The sequence below is a fragment of the Stegodyphus dumicola genome, chromosome 5, assembly GCF_044657685.1.
Source record: "Stegodyphus dumicola isolate Sdum_Otavi_A_Nest chromosome 5, ASM4465768v1".
NCBI lineage: Eukaryota > Metazoa > Arthropoda > Arachnida > Araneae > Eresidae > Stegodyphus > Stegodyphus dumicola.
Genome location: NC_140772.1, coordinates 178,111,694 through 178,126,282, shown reverse-complemented (window position 1 = coordinate 178,126,282; position 14,589 = coordinate 178,111,694). Strand labels below are relative to the sequence as shown.

General features: G+C 31.0%; 1 protein-coding gene across 1 annotated transcript in view; it reads right to left on the bottom strand.

Moving 5' to 3' along the window:
- LOC118199505 (diuretic hormone receptor-like) overlaps window positions 1–14,589 on the bottom strand; it is a 509,054-nt gene that overhangs the window by 222,398 nt on the left and 272,067 nt on the right. The window contains exon 2 of the mRNA XM_085817429.1: window positions 6,603–8,450. Within this exon, the coding sequence (XP_085673555.1) occupies window positions 6,603–6,744 (142 nt within the window). The 5' untranslated portion in view covers window positions 6,745–8,450. The remainder of the gene's footprint in view (window positions 1–6,602; window positions 8,451–14,589) is intronic.

Sequence of the window (14,589 nt, the reverse complement as noted above, 5' to 3'; positions counted from 1 at the left end):
CCTCTGTCAATTGGGGAATCACTTTTGAAATTAAAAATGGATTTTGAGACGGAGACGCAGTACAAAAATTGAAAGTACTCAGGATTGGTAAAAGTTATATTGTTTTTCAGACTTTCTCAGAACATAAGAACGACCACCTTATTTTCCTTGATTCAAATATACTTGACAGATAATAGTCGCTCAAAAGCTCATAATTTGACACAAAAATTTCTATTTTAGAGACCCTGTTATTTTTGTGTCTTTTTAATTTAAGAAAATTTTATTTATAAATGCATTTGATTTGTTTTTAGTAACATTACCTATGTTCTGTATGAGTAAAACCATTCATACGATATGTTACAAAAAAAAAAAAAAAAAAAAGAAAAAAAAGAAAAAAAAAAAAAAAAGAACTTTCCTTATAAATATTTTATAAAATTACTTAAATTAATTATCTAATGTATATATTCCATGCTTTTAATTTTTAAAAAATGTATTATGGCACCAATCTTACTAGTATCAGTTATTTTCGAAATACTTAACTCCTCCACAAATGCATCTGATATTTAATTAGTTCACGGTAATCTCTTTGTCACTATAACATGTAACCGCGTTTTTGTTGTTTTGAAAATTTTCAAATTTCTCTCTTCTCCAGTTCTCCAGTTTTAAGTATGAATCATATTACGAGTAATTATCATTATTTGTACAATATTTATCAGTTAGTAAAATTTTTATCAGGTATATTATAAAGTGATTAACTGTATATTTTTATCACTTATGTCTTGAACACAACAGATCAGTTATCTGATTTTTCTTCATTAATACCGTGTTCTACAAGGTCTGTAAACCGTCCTTATTTCATCATAATTTAAGTAATTTTCATTATTAAGTTTCATTTAAAATTTAGTTACAATAAAAAAGAACAACGTTAAAAGAAATCCAGAGAAACTCGCAATAATAAAGGTTACATCTCGATAAGATGTTCACCTTTATATGTCACAACTGCAAATGGTTAATTACACGCTAATGATCTATAAGGAAATATGACAAGATTTAATGACGAACTAATAGTTAGGATCGACTCATTCTTCTCTCTGAAACTGAGGATAAGTAAAAATAAATATGCGAAGGATGCACTTTTTATCAATAGTAGAAGTTACGAAATATAATCTTGAATATTATTCTACACCAGACATACCAAATTCAGTATCTCACGTGAATAAACTAGCCATGAGTGCAACATAATGCGGCCCGTAAGAAAACATAAAGTTATTTTCAATTACAAATGATATGATACTTAAATGGGACTAAATGCGTATGATTAGCGTATGAATTTAAACGGGACTAAATGCGTATTGTCTTTAAAAAATGAAAGGAACATAAGGAAATTCATGTAGTAAAAAAACATCAAATGTTTCTTTCCCTACACCTGGCAGTTTGTTCCTGCAACCAGCTTTGGGATGTCTGGACAGATATGCTAGTCACTGATGTTATGCTAGTCACTGATCTTCACATAAATGTCGGTTAACCTGGTTCTCGCCTGCATCTTGCTAATTTTCATAAGAAACGTTGTTCACACTGGTGTATACAACCGAACAAAGAAATCATGTAAGATGCAAGCTTGAGGCTTTCTGGGAACGTCTCAGGCAAGTATTTGTAAAATTTGGGTCATTCATTCCATTTAATGTTTGCTTTAGAGTTCAGTCGCGCTGATTTCTGTTAATTCCAATGGTAAATTGGCTGACGTTTTCTTAAGATCGATTAACAAAAGAGGCAGTATACAAGGAGAACTTATCTTCATTAGATCCGATATCGCAGAACTGTTCTTTGAATTGAGCTGAGACTTTTCGGCACACATCCTGTATAAAGCAGGCTCCCTTGAACTTGTTTTGCACTTAGAATTTAAGAAGTATGCCAGTTCTTCGCATTTTTATAGAAGTTAAGAAGTATGTCAGTCCTTCACATTTTTATGGAAGAAGTTGAGAAATATGTCAGTCCTTCGTATTTTTATAGAAGTTAAGAAGCATGTGAGTCTTTATATTTTCACTCTTGCTTCCAATGCAGTAACTTGCTTTTGAATGTTTTCACCGGATCATTCATATTTGTAATAATTATGTCTTTTTACAAATATTTTAAAACTGAAACATTGCATCAACCGTAAAAGAAAGATCTCACAACTTCAAAGGAACAATCAATACGCCGGTGTCCTGTTCTTTCTTTTGCAAAAATCGGCGAATTTAGACTTTCAAGTTCCTAAGCTTGTCGAGAAGCAAGAAACAGTGTAGCCCCTTCTGCGCAATAAGGAAGCTCAGAATCTGCACCCTTCTGCGCAATAAAGAAGCTCAGAATGTAATGAATTTCTTTAAGAGAAAGCGGAAATCCGTTGCTGGTTTAAACCGTAATTTCTTATGAAGTTGACTTTTTTGCCATTTCATAACATTTTCTGTATTAATCACTTTTGAACGTACATTTCAGTGGACTTGATCGAAATTTCTATATAATTTACTTATCTGTTTATGTAGGTATGCTTTGAAGATATTACGTTTTCTAGTCTCTGAAGGTGTTCCATTATGAACTACATAGGGCAGCCTAGAAAAAGTGAAATCATTTTTTTTTTCAGAAGTTCGCAAACAGTTCTGCATAAATCTTCTCCACTCTCAGGGTCATGTAACAGTACAATGGCCAGTTATTTCCCCAAAATACGAATTCTGAATCACAACGTCAACGAAATACGGCTCTGTACTCTCATTACATGAAATATGTAACAACGCTTGATGCTTTTATTTTCATTTGGTGACTCAGCTAGGATGCCAATTCAATTACTCATTGGGCCGCAGAGAGATACTTTGAAATACTTTTATACATTCAGGGTTAAATATTTCAGCTGAGTTGACAAATGGTCTTTAAGAAAATCGCAACCCGTGAAAACGTTTTGTGTCTTTGCCTATCATCTTCAAGAATACATAGCATACATGGGCTGCAGCTTTGCTCACTTCACTAAATTTTGTAAACACGTTATTGGTTCCGTTCTGCTTCAGTTCTTTCAACTTATCTTACTTATCATAGCTACATATTTCAACTTATCTTACTTATCATATTGTAGGGTTTACCTTAGTTATTTAACCTATTATTCAAATTTTTGTTATCTTTCCTGAATTCCTCAACTTCCCCTAGCATCTCGTCGCCAGGATGTAAATTTAAAGTTAAGTGAAGTGAGCATTTAAACGGGTGAATTTTGTAGTTTACTCAAACCGTGTTTTCGCTAGCCAGCGCAAATTGCATTTCTGATCTTGCTGTAACGCTAATACGCCACTTAGCCATTTCGAATAATTCTCACGCTTGTTAGATTTGTTGAGTCAACCTAAGTTTAGCCGTTCATGTGCTAATCCAGCACTATTATATTTAGACTTGACTTGATTTATGTAATAATGTTTAAGTTCTACCGGAAGTACTGGAAGCGTGTCGCTAAACAAAGGAAAGAGGAGGGACTGTTCAGGAAAGAGAGGCACTCAGGCAACTACAAAAGGTTGATTGACAATTCACTTGAGAACTCTGGGAAAAAAAAAAAAAAAATAAACAATGATCTATCTGCTAAGGCGGAAGCTTTCGGTATTATTGTAAACACGAAGTACGTACCTTTTTGCAAAGAAACTGTCTCAAGTGTCCTTTTTAACACCTGAAGTTTTATACACTCCCCGATATTTGTTCAATTTTTATTAAAATTATATATTAATACAATATACTTATAATCGTATATTTTTTTATATTTCCTCGTTGTGAACCGACAGCAGCAGCAGAAGAAGTCACATGCCGCAAGTTTGGAATGTAGGACTATAGGACTTTCTCTATAGCATCCATTTTAGGGATAGGGTTTTATGTTAAATTACACAAGCGCTTGCCACACTTAAGGAATTTCATTTGAAAGGTTTATAAGATATTTCTCCCGCCTTCTTAGTATGCCTTTGTGGTGTAGTAGTCAGCACGCTCGACACGTATTCGAGAGGTCCGTAGTTCGAATCCCAGCGAGGACATTGCTCATTTTTCATATCTCCTGCTTCGAAATAACTTAAATGTCTCCATAGGTTAATTTGTTTTGGTTTAATTGATTATCTCAAATTATAATAGGGCTATCTACCTAAGGGATGCGTTCATGGAGGACTTTCTGAGGCAAACTGGCTGGTATGCACGTTACACATAGGGAAAACAAAGAAAACACCTATGCAGCCAGCTTGTCCACCTGGAATCGAACCCAGGTTGGAACTACCAGTGTGTAGCAATTTTAACTGCTCGGCTGCTGATAGGCTCCCTTCGAAACGAATGAAAAATATCTCTTATTATATAAGTAGCGGACTATAACAGAAAGGGGCTGATAGCTGCACTTTAACATCAAAGATAACCACTTTGATAATTTGTAAATATATTACAGGTAATAGTGATTTTTTAGCTATGAATGTGATATTTTTAGTGTATCCATTAAAATTATGGACTACAGTTAATATTTCAAGTTACTGCACATCATCGGATATATACAAAATGAAGTATTTCAAATTGGAACTTAAACTAACATTAAACAACCTTAAAAAAGTTGAAAATTTAAACGTGATCCTAAATAAACTTTATTGCCTGAAAAAATGAATTCAAACAATAGGCAAGGTTTATTGATTTCGCCTTAGCAGATAGATCATTGTTTTTTTTTTTTTTTTTTTTTTTTTTTTCCCAGAGTTCTCAAGTGAATTGTCAATCAACCTTTTGTAGTTGCCTGAGTGCCTCTCTTTCCTGAACAGTCCCTCCTCTTTCCTTTGTTTAGCGACACGCTTCCAGTACTTCACACTTATCCCATAAGCTATTCACGTTCCTTTGCTCTGCTTGTTCTTCCACATGGTCTTGCAACTATTAATACCTGCGATGAAATTCCACTCAAGACAGAATCGAGTAGTGCTAACACCTTACAAAGTTACGAAGGAAGAAGTAACTACTTCGCTTAAACTATTTCTTTTATTAACATTCTAGTAGTTTAGTTCTTGAGGAAGGAAATTAGAATTTTTTTCGTCCAGAGAATTTCAAATGTGGGGCATTTGTTTTGGCGTTTTGTCCATGGGAAACAGTTAAAAGAGCTTTTGTATCCAGGTAAAACACCTAATGAACATTTTTAATTTAGACAAAGAAAAGCAAGTGCTATTTACTGGAACTGAGGTGGCCAAGTCTTTTCTACCTAAGCATTAAAAAACAACAAAAATTAGTGAAATTTTAATCTGACATGTGCAGAAATACTACATAATTATTTAAATGCCGGAGATGTAAAATTTAGCCTACTTCATCATATTATTTTTATATTTTGAACGATCAGGAAAAAGTTTTAGAGATCTTATATAAGGCTCAAAATATCCAGGATAGGTAACATTTGTAATTTCATCTGTAAACCGAGAAGAGGGATCGTACGATAGACTAAAGGATGACTGCTGAGTAATTATTAGAATAAATATTTTACGTGATTCTAGAGAATCTTCAGCCAGATTGAACAGTAGTCTTTATTAAATATATAATTGTTTACAGTCATAACGGCACTACAGTTCGCTTTAGAACTTTCAGCAATAAATGAGTAGGACAAATTTAAAGCAGTGTAGTACATTAGTGACATATGCCTGTACTCAAGAGCATCTGCTTCTACGACACTGATATGACACATTCATTTACAGCATGTTTCCATTACCTTGACTGTAAATGCAGCACTGGTAGAGAATTGTGTGATTTCACTAACATGAGTGTAGTAAATGTGATACAGCCAGAGCCTTAGCCTTGTTGTAATTTAGTATAAATGCAAGGTAAAAGTAACTATTTTTAAAATTTGTTTTTAACATTTTCAAAATAAACTAGTAGTGATTCAACAGTACATTATGACCGAAACAGCTATTAAAAATATAGATCTTGGTAACAAACTTCAAACAAAACTGATCTTGGTAACAAAAAGGACAATCTTAAGCATATGCATAATATGGAAAACCTAACTAATTTGCAAAATTCAATGATTTTTATGTAATGTGAATCAACAATTCACTTTATATCTTAATTTAAAATGGCTGTTAATTTAAAAGATATGGCCAAAGCATTAATATAATAAATATTAAATTATTGATTGAAAACTTATTTTGCATTCATAACTTGTCAGCAGAGGAAATGAAACAACTGCACAGGCAATTACTACGTTTTGAAATGATAGTAGCTATTTCAATGTATCTCTTTAACGTATTAGATGGAATGCATTTTGAACTAAACAAAAAAATATTCAGCTCAATTGTTTATTTGTCTTTCAGACGAAACTTCAGTAAACAAATCGGCGATCTTTTTATTCTATACGAATAGTATATCTGAAAAGCGTGCTTTTTTTAAAGATTACCTAATCTGTGAACTTATCAAAGAACTTCAAAGTAGGAAATGAAGAACGGAAGGAAAAAGTGCAATATCTGTTCACTTGCCCAAAAAACATGCTGGAACAAAACGAAAAATAGAAGTAGCACAAATCACAATCAAAGAAAAAAGATTCTTCTTTTTCTTTTTTCTGAAAGAGCAAATTTCTTTTTGAAATGTTAAAGAAGAAATCCATTTTTACAGACATAAAAGGCTCTTACCTTTTCCAGTATGAGGGTAAGGCTGCGATAAAAAGTCCAAATAGCAGTCAGCTTCCTCTAAAGAAGATATATCCTCAAAGAAATTTTTGTCCAATGTCGTACCATTGTGCCCTTTGTTGGAAACTTCCGCTTCTTCTAGCATTTTGCTGGATCTTTAAATTATTGTTTCTAGTATTCTGATTCACAGTTTTTGTAGGGTGTTTTTTTTTTTTTTTTTTTTTTTTTTTCAGAACTATTTATTTCAGGAAGGTAATTCAACTATCATCGTAATACTGTTTTGGATCGTGCATCACTTTATTTTAACATGCGGTATAATTTAATAATCAATACGACACGTTTACTTCTTTATTATTTCAAAAACGTAATTATCACATCATAAAATTTGGACTTGAAATTTCGGTTATTACTTTTATTTATTCAGAAAATATGTTAATTAAACCAAATGTATTAACTTTAAATGTTTTATAAATTAAATAATAATGAATAATGAATTTTTATCTAATAAAATAAATCTCCAAGTTATGTTCTTATCGACTTGAAGTTATTCTGCATTTTGGTTAAACAGATTCATCTGCAATAAATACGTTTGCAAATTTAAATTCTTTTAAAAGTATATTCTTTTTAGGAAAATTGTTAGGAATTTATCGAATTAAAGTTAGATATTTTCAGCCTGTTTATTCTAAAATACTCTGGTTTGATAAAGCATTATAAAATGAAACAGTACGCATAGATTAAGACTTAAATAGATAAGATACGTTTGAAATTATAGATGTATATAGATTCTGGTTAAACTGTAGTGGCAATGACAAAATAGTTAGTTAAATTTTATTCAAAAATTTCAAAAAATTACTGAGATTTCAAATGTATTAGATCAAAGCTTACAATAGTTTCCTTTATTAGAAGAACTTAGGCAATATTCAAAAGTATTCCTGCCAATTCTTTCTTTGAGAAATTTACTCTTTTAAGCGAAAACAAACTTCATTCTCTTAATTATGAATTTGTTCTGTTAATTAGATTCTTAATTAGAAGAACTTAGAAACATTCAAAATTTGTGAAGCAGTGTATATTTTTTCCTCAACATTTTTAAATAAAAGAATTTTGAGATTATATTTACTCAGAAAGAGAACGCATGTGTTTTAGTATAATATCTGTGCAACAAAATTCAATACTTCGGTCATTTTGACTTTTATTATAAATATAAAAATTTAAATCAACTAAGATTTTTTGTTAGCTAATCCTTTAATAGAGGGGAAAAGTGTTTAAAAAGACTTCCGAAAAATTTTGAAATACAAAAAAGCATTTATGAATTTTTCAAAATTTTGCAAATAATAACTACGACCATAAGCCTGAAACTCAATTTAGTTCTAATATTAAAATTGTAAAACGGTATTTTCAACACTGTAGAATTACGTGGTTAGTTTCTAAGTTGCACTAAGCAACATGGCCAATGCCTAACATTTTCACATTGTAATTTTACGTTTTATGAATATAAATTAGAGTTAGCTGTTTTCATAGATTTTTTTTAAGAAGCTCTTTTCATAGAGACGTAGAAGGGCAGACAGAAACGTAATATTCGTTATATACTTCTGCACCAGTTCGAATTGAAATTCAAATCTGAACATTCTGCATTAAAGCTGGATTTTATTCAAATAGAAGCATGTTATTCCGAAACAGTATACTCTATTCATGTTTCAGAAAATTTTGATTTAACTTTGCTTTGTTCCTTCAAGAAAAATTTCTCACTTCTTTCTATTTCTCAGAATAACAGTAGGAAATAGGCTTCGCTTCTATGAATTTTTCATTTTAGAGGAGGCAACACTCACAAGAATATTATTTTCTCTGTGCAGTCTGAAAAAAAGAAGAAAAAATATGATTAAAGCTTAAATGCCATATATTAACAAAGAAATCTGCCTCAGTGGCAGGGTTAATGCAGTTTTTATACCAATTTACTTAATATTCTATGTACATTAATTAAAAGCTTCATTATTACGCAGTGTTTTTATTATGTAATAAAATATTATTTTCCGATTGCGCTGAAGCAGAGCTTGATGAATAAATCCACGTTTTTACTCAACAAACTGCGCATATTTTTAATAACATTTTAAAGTAACCATTTTTAACAATTTAACTTTTTCAAGTAACCCTTTTTAACAATACTAATATCTATCACAATTGTTAGGAAAATATTAAATAATACTCTTTTATTCAGAAAATAATATATGTAATGTATATTTGGAAATGGGGAAAATATTTAATTATAATTAATACAATTAAAATAACGAATAAGAACTAATGAAATTAATCTTAAAATTAAAGCATGTATTTATAAATTATTTACTTATTTTCGTTTCATGAAGCGTAAGAAACCAGTTCTCTACAAATGTACTTGATTGCGTAGTTTATGTTTAATGGATATGATAGCCCCATTTAGTAATTCTTCTGCCACCCTGTTGGCATAAATGGAGAACCGGCTACAATAGCCTTGTTCTATATTGGAATCCCAGAGGATTTAGCTCCAATATTAAAATTGTAAAATGATTTGTTTGGAAGTGAAAAGTGTCTTTGCGGTATAGGGTCACTTAAAACACTTAAAATACTGTCTATCAGATAATCCTTCTAAGAAGTTTGTAGAAAGAGAAGATGAGTCGGAGAACTCTTCGATATTTAGATTAAATGGTAAATCACCTATCCTCGGAGAGGGAAGAACCTGCGTTCGAGTTCCAGTCTTGTTATTGCCACCCAACTTTAAAATAAATAAATAAATTAGAGGGTATGAAATATTTCAACTGTAGCAGCATTTTCCGAGGATAAGTGTCAGATCAACTAGTTGAAGAGAAAGTATGACTAGTGCACTCGCATACATCATTGCCTGATTAAGGATTATTCATTACCTGATCGCGGAAACGTTACGCAGGAGTAATAGTTAGGCAGAGAAATATGCATAGCTTGTTACGGCTGCCCATAAGCCAGTTGATAAAGCAACTATCCTACGAAGGGTGGTTCTGTTGTAGAGTCATCAGGTTATTTTGAAGCAGGAGCCATGAAAAATGAGCAATGCCCTCACCGGGCTAGAACCTGGAACTCTTGATTACGTGCCGAGTGCAGAAGACATGAAAAATGAGCAATGCTCTCACCGAGACTCGAACCTGGCCCTGTCGAATATGCGCCGAGTGTGCTAGCGTTACACCACAACGGCATGCTAGAAGGAGGGAGAAAATACCTTATACTGAATTCAGTCGATAGCTTAAGTAAGTTCTTTAAAAAATGGTTATATTTACTCCGCTATATTAAGCTCTCGCATAAAACCATTTGAATGCCAAATTTATTGCAACTACCTGCATAAATTAATAAGGCAACAATCCTGCGTTTTTCAAAACTGAATTTTTTATCTTCTGAGAATCTTTCAAAGAATTATAAAGTTATTGTTTTGATTATTGCCAAGCGTTTTTCCTCTAATTTCTCTCCCTTAATTAACATCTAAATTAAATAAATGTTGAAATAAAACTGTTAGTTACTATCCATTTCTAACTGAACAAGAATTTTATCCGTGTTCAAAAAAGATTAAAAGCTTGTCTCTTCAGAAATTCACTAAGCAGCAAAATTTCGATAATCCTTATAAATGAAACGACGGCCGTAAGCGTCAAACTGTCTTGCTCATCACTTCGGATACGAGACAGCTTGACTCGTTCGTAAATTCGTATCATTTCGTTCAATATGGCATATGACAAACGGATGTTCAGTCAAATCTTGTATTATTAACGAATACAATTTCTCTCTCATCGAACACAACATGTTTTATTCATCAGTCTTTATTACTGCAAAAAACCTCTTTTATTTATCTTTTTAAGTACATTTTCTTATAAATAACATTTAAAAATATTTTACAAATGATGTTAAATATTATTAAAAAATAAATGTAAGAAATATTATATACTACATATTAAATTCACCGGTATTAGTTCATGAAACTATATTACTAGCAAAGTAATAAATAGGATAAGTTTTTACGGGAAAGAGACGGATTCCATGAATGCTAACTAGCAGATATTTCAAGGGGATTATAGTGGCGTTTAGAGATAACAAATATGTTTTCAGAAAGATGTATTAATAGCATTCGTTAAAAAAACACATAATTATGTAAAGAAAAAATACTTCCAGAAACAAATATTTATTTCCTTAATTTTTTAATTTAAAAGTAATTTTGCGACTTCCTTAGAAACGAATTTCCAATCTTGAGCGTTAGCTATATAAACTGCACTAAGCAGCCATAAATTATATTCTCATGTCAAAAATTTTTGCATGAACAAAACATGTTCGGAGACCATTAAAATATTCAGCAGGTTCTGTAGAAAAGTTTCGAATACAGTTCCAGACAAATTAGTTTAAAGATAATTACGTGCAGTTTAAAAATAGTTACAAAAGTTAAAATGAAAAAAAAAAAAAAAAAAAAAAACCTCTCTAAAATATAGGCCTGTGGGACGTTAAATTCCGGAATTAGATACCGGAAGAACAGCATGTAATATTTCGTAGCTTCAGACGCCATTTTGATGCTCTTTTGCATATTTGAAAATGTAAATTTAAATTCTATTTGACTTTAATATAATGGCGCAGCTACGTAACTGCAAATAACAATCACTAAAGGTTTATTTGAATTACAACACATATTTGAAGTTAAAAAAGTAATGCCTAACACAAAAGTTAGATTTCGCTATTTTCCGAACGAATAAAACATGGATTAAAAAGCAGGCACAAGCACTATTCTAGTTGTCCATTAGAGACAGAATTTCAACTTTACTCCTCTCAGACTTCAACTTTACTCCCTTACTTCAAAAGCATATGTTCTCAAATCACAACTGCTAGAAGACATTCCTTCATACAGAGCTATCAGTAGGATTCAGCTTAAGTTGCAGTTGAGAAATCATATGTATAAACTACTCAAGCAAAACAGATTGCTTTCTCTGAGATTCATATTAATGGAAGATAGTAAGAAAGAGGCCAATGTAAACTTTAAACCGTTACCTTATGGTAAATATCAAAACTGTAAAAGAGAAACTTTAACACATTTAACTGCATATAAAAGACACCGAAAAATAAAAGATCTTGGGTTACATCAGGCAGAAAAAACTGGCAATTTTTCTTAAATTTAGGAAGACCTCCACGAATGACTACTCACGAACTTAGTCCATATCTTTAAGATGCCACTGATATCCATATGAGAAAACACCATATTTGAAATTATTGAATCACAAAACCGCGAGAACAACAGATCTCGCGTCAGTTGCTGAACACAATATACACGAAAAGAACTGTAAATCTTTTGGACAGTATAATATTGAGATGTGCAATTTTATAAAATTTTTTATTTTTACCGCATGATCACGAAGGAAGAAGTGCAAACTGTCCTTGCTTTCAAACTGATTATGTTTAATCTTTATTAGTTGATGTGTACGCGTTTGAAGTAAAGTTAATAAACTCCAATATTCGAGTCTTCTGCAAATTAAATTAGAATAGCATATTTTAATTCTTAGTTTCTTCTAAATAGTTTCACTCATAGATGAATTGCAGATGCTTAACATAATTTTGAACTTAAATTTTCTTGGTGGTAGTTAGTGTATTTTTATACAGAGTTATGCAAACTCATACATGAAAGTTTTCTTCCTAAAATTGCGAAAGACATATGTCATGATCTTCGAACTGTTCATTCACTTCTTATGCATCACCGTAGTTTGCAACGCAAAGCATTTTGTTACCATCTGTTGCATTATTTCAGCATTGGTTGTACCTGAAATATTTCTCCATTTATGATTATAACAAATAGGGGAGAAAAATGTAATTGAGTTCCTATTAGCATGACAGAAGAATGTAAAATGAAATGACATACTATGCATTACATAACCTGAAAATTAAATAGAAAACATAATTTGAAGGAAGTCGAAAAAGTAAGTTACGTGGATAGCGTGACAGCACAGTGTGAGAGAAATCAATGTTAAGGCTAAAATAAATTTGATTATATAAATTGCGCCTCTATGAAATGATTAATTAATGCTTTAATAAGTTTTAGCAATGAAATTTAGGTTGATTTAGGCATTCTTGCCTTTTTTATATGATGGTCACAAATTTTAACAAAAAAGCAAAATTGCAGAAAATATTCTTAAAATACCGCGCTCCTTTTCTTTGTATCCTCTAGATATCCAATCTATCAATGTCAAGTTGTAGCTTCATCTTTGTCAAAACCCACAGAATCTTGTATAAGTACTTAAATTTCTGTTTACTAGTCTATACATTGGTTGAAAAAGTTTATTTTGCTCTGCATGAATTTTTTACCGCTATTTGTTTATCGTACAGAGCATAAATGATAAATCAGCTTCATATTTAAATTTAACAAACATTCTCTATTCGTATTAAACAAATATAAAATTAAAATTTAATTAAGAAATTTTAATTTCAAAGAAAAAAAATATAAATAATTCTTATTGCAGCGAACTAATTTACAATAGCATTTAAATTTTAAGACCACCTGTAAATTCATTAATTGCACGGACCTAAAACCATGGAAAAATATATTATTCCAAAAAGTTAAATTTAATATTCCAAAAAATTCCATAAGTGAATAATTGTTGAGCACGCAGGAGCCAGACTTAATTTTTTATGACTAATTAAAGAAACAGTCTTGTACTGCTGATTTAATCGTATAAAGCAAAAACTACAAAAATGAGTGTAATTTTCAAGGCAGTTCAAAATTTAACTTGATTCCGAAAATCTTTAAAAGAAATATCAATATCAGCTTAGTATTATTTTAACATTTTCCTGAGTGAAAGTGTCAAAAAAATTAAAATATAATTCCCGAGAAGAAAGGAAATAGGCTAATATATATATTTTTTGAGATTTTCCTTATGAAAGCATTATGAAAATTTTAAATCCTGATAAGTGGCCTGACAATATAAACATTGTTCAGTATGTAAATCGAAAGCAACCACAGCATTTATGTACAAAGCACTGGATATCTGTAAATATTAAATATTCCGCACCAATGTATCACTTATTCTTATTTGTGAACAAAAGCTTTCTTTTAAAAACTTCCCAAAACTTGAATGTTTAAGTTCACTTACGTTAACTGCATTATAATAATGACTATAATAAATTGAAAGTAATAATTCGAATATATTTTTACTTCCTTGTACGAAGTAAAGAAAGTATTGTAATCGCGAAAAATTCTGGGTATCATAGTTCGAGGAAAATATGCATTTTGACCGCTATCGAATCCATTTAGACGATTTAATTATAAAACTGCTTTAAAATAGATTCAAAAGAGATTTTTTTTCGTATGGTCTGTAAGTACGTATGTAGGTATGTATCTCGCATAACTCAAAATCGAGTAGCCTCAGAACGTTGAAATTTTGAATATAGGACTGCTATAACATGCAGTTGAGCACCCGTATTTTGATTGCAATCGGCCGCACTAAAAGTATATAAATTATATGTATATATATATATGTATGTGTGTGTCCCCACTCTGTTACTCAGCTCCGTGAGCTCAGTCTTTTTTTTATTCTTTTATGTTGGTAAATTGTGCATTTTTTGCTTTAAAAATAATTGAATTATGTAATTCTTATCTTTCGGGTACATTTTTATGCCTTTCGTTCACCTGCATGCAAAAGTTACAAAATTATCAAAAACTTATAAGTTGCTTAAGCGCGGCTGAGCCTTTTTTTTTTTTTTTTTTTTTTTTTTTTTTTACTATAGCAGCCATACTTGTTTACATTGTTAAGTTTTTCTGCACCTTCAGTGTCTTTTTGCCGAGTGAGACCAAAAGAAAACTTTTAATTTTGTGCATCAAAAAATATGCCTTCTTACCTGCTGGCCAAATTGCTTGTTTCTGCTTCGTAACTGTAATTTTAATTGTAATTTTTTTTAATTGTTTTAACTGTATCTAGTGTTTTATGTTTTTTTATATCCTTTAAATTTTAATGAAGATATTCTGAGATTT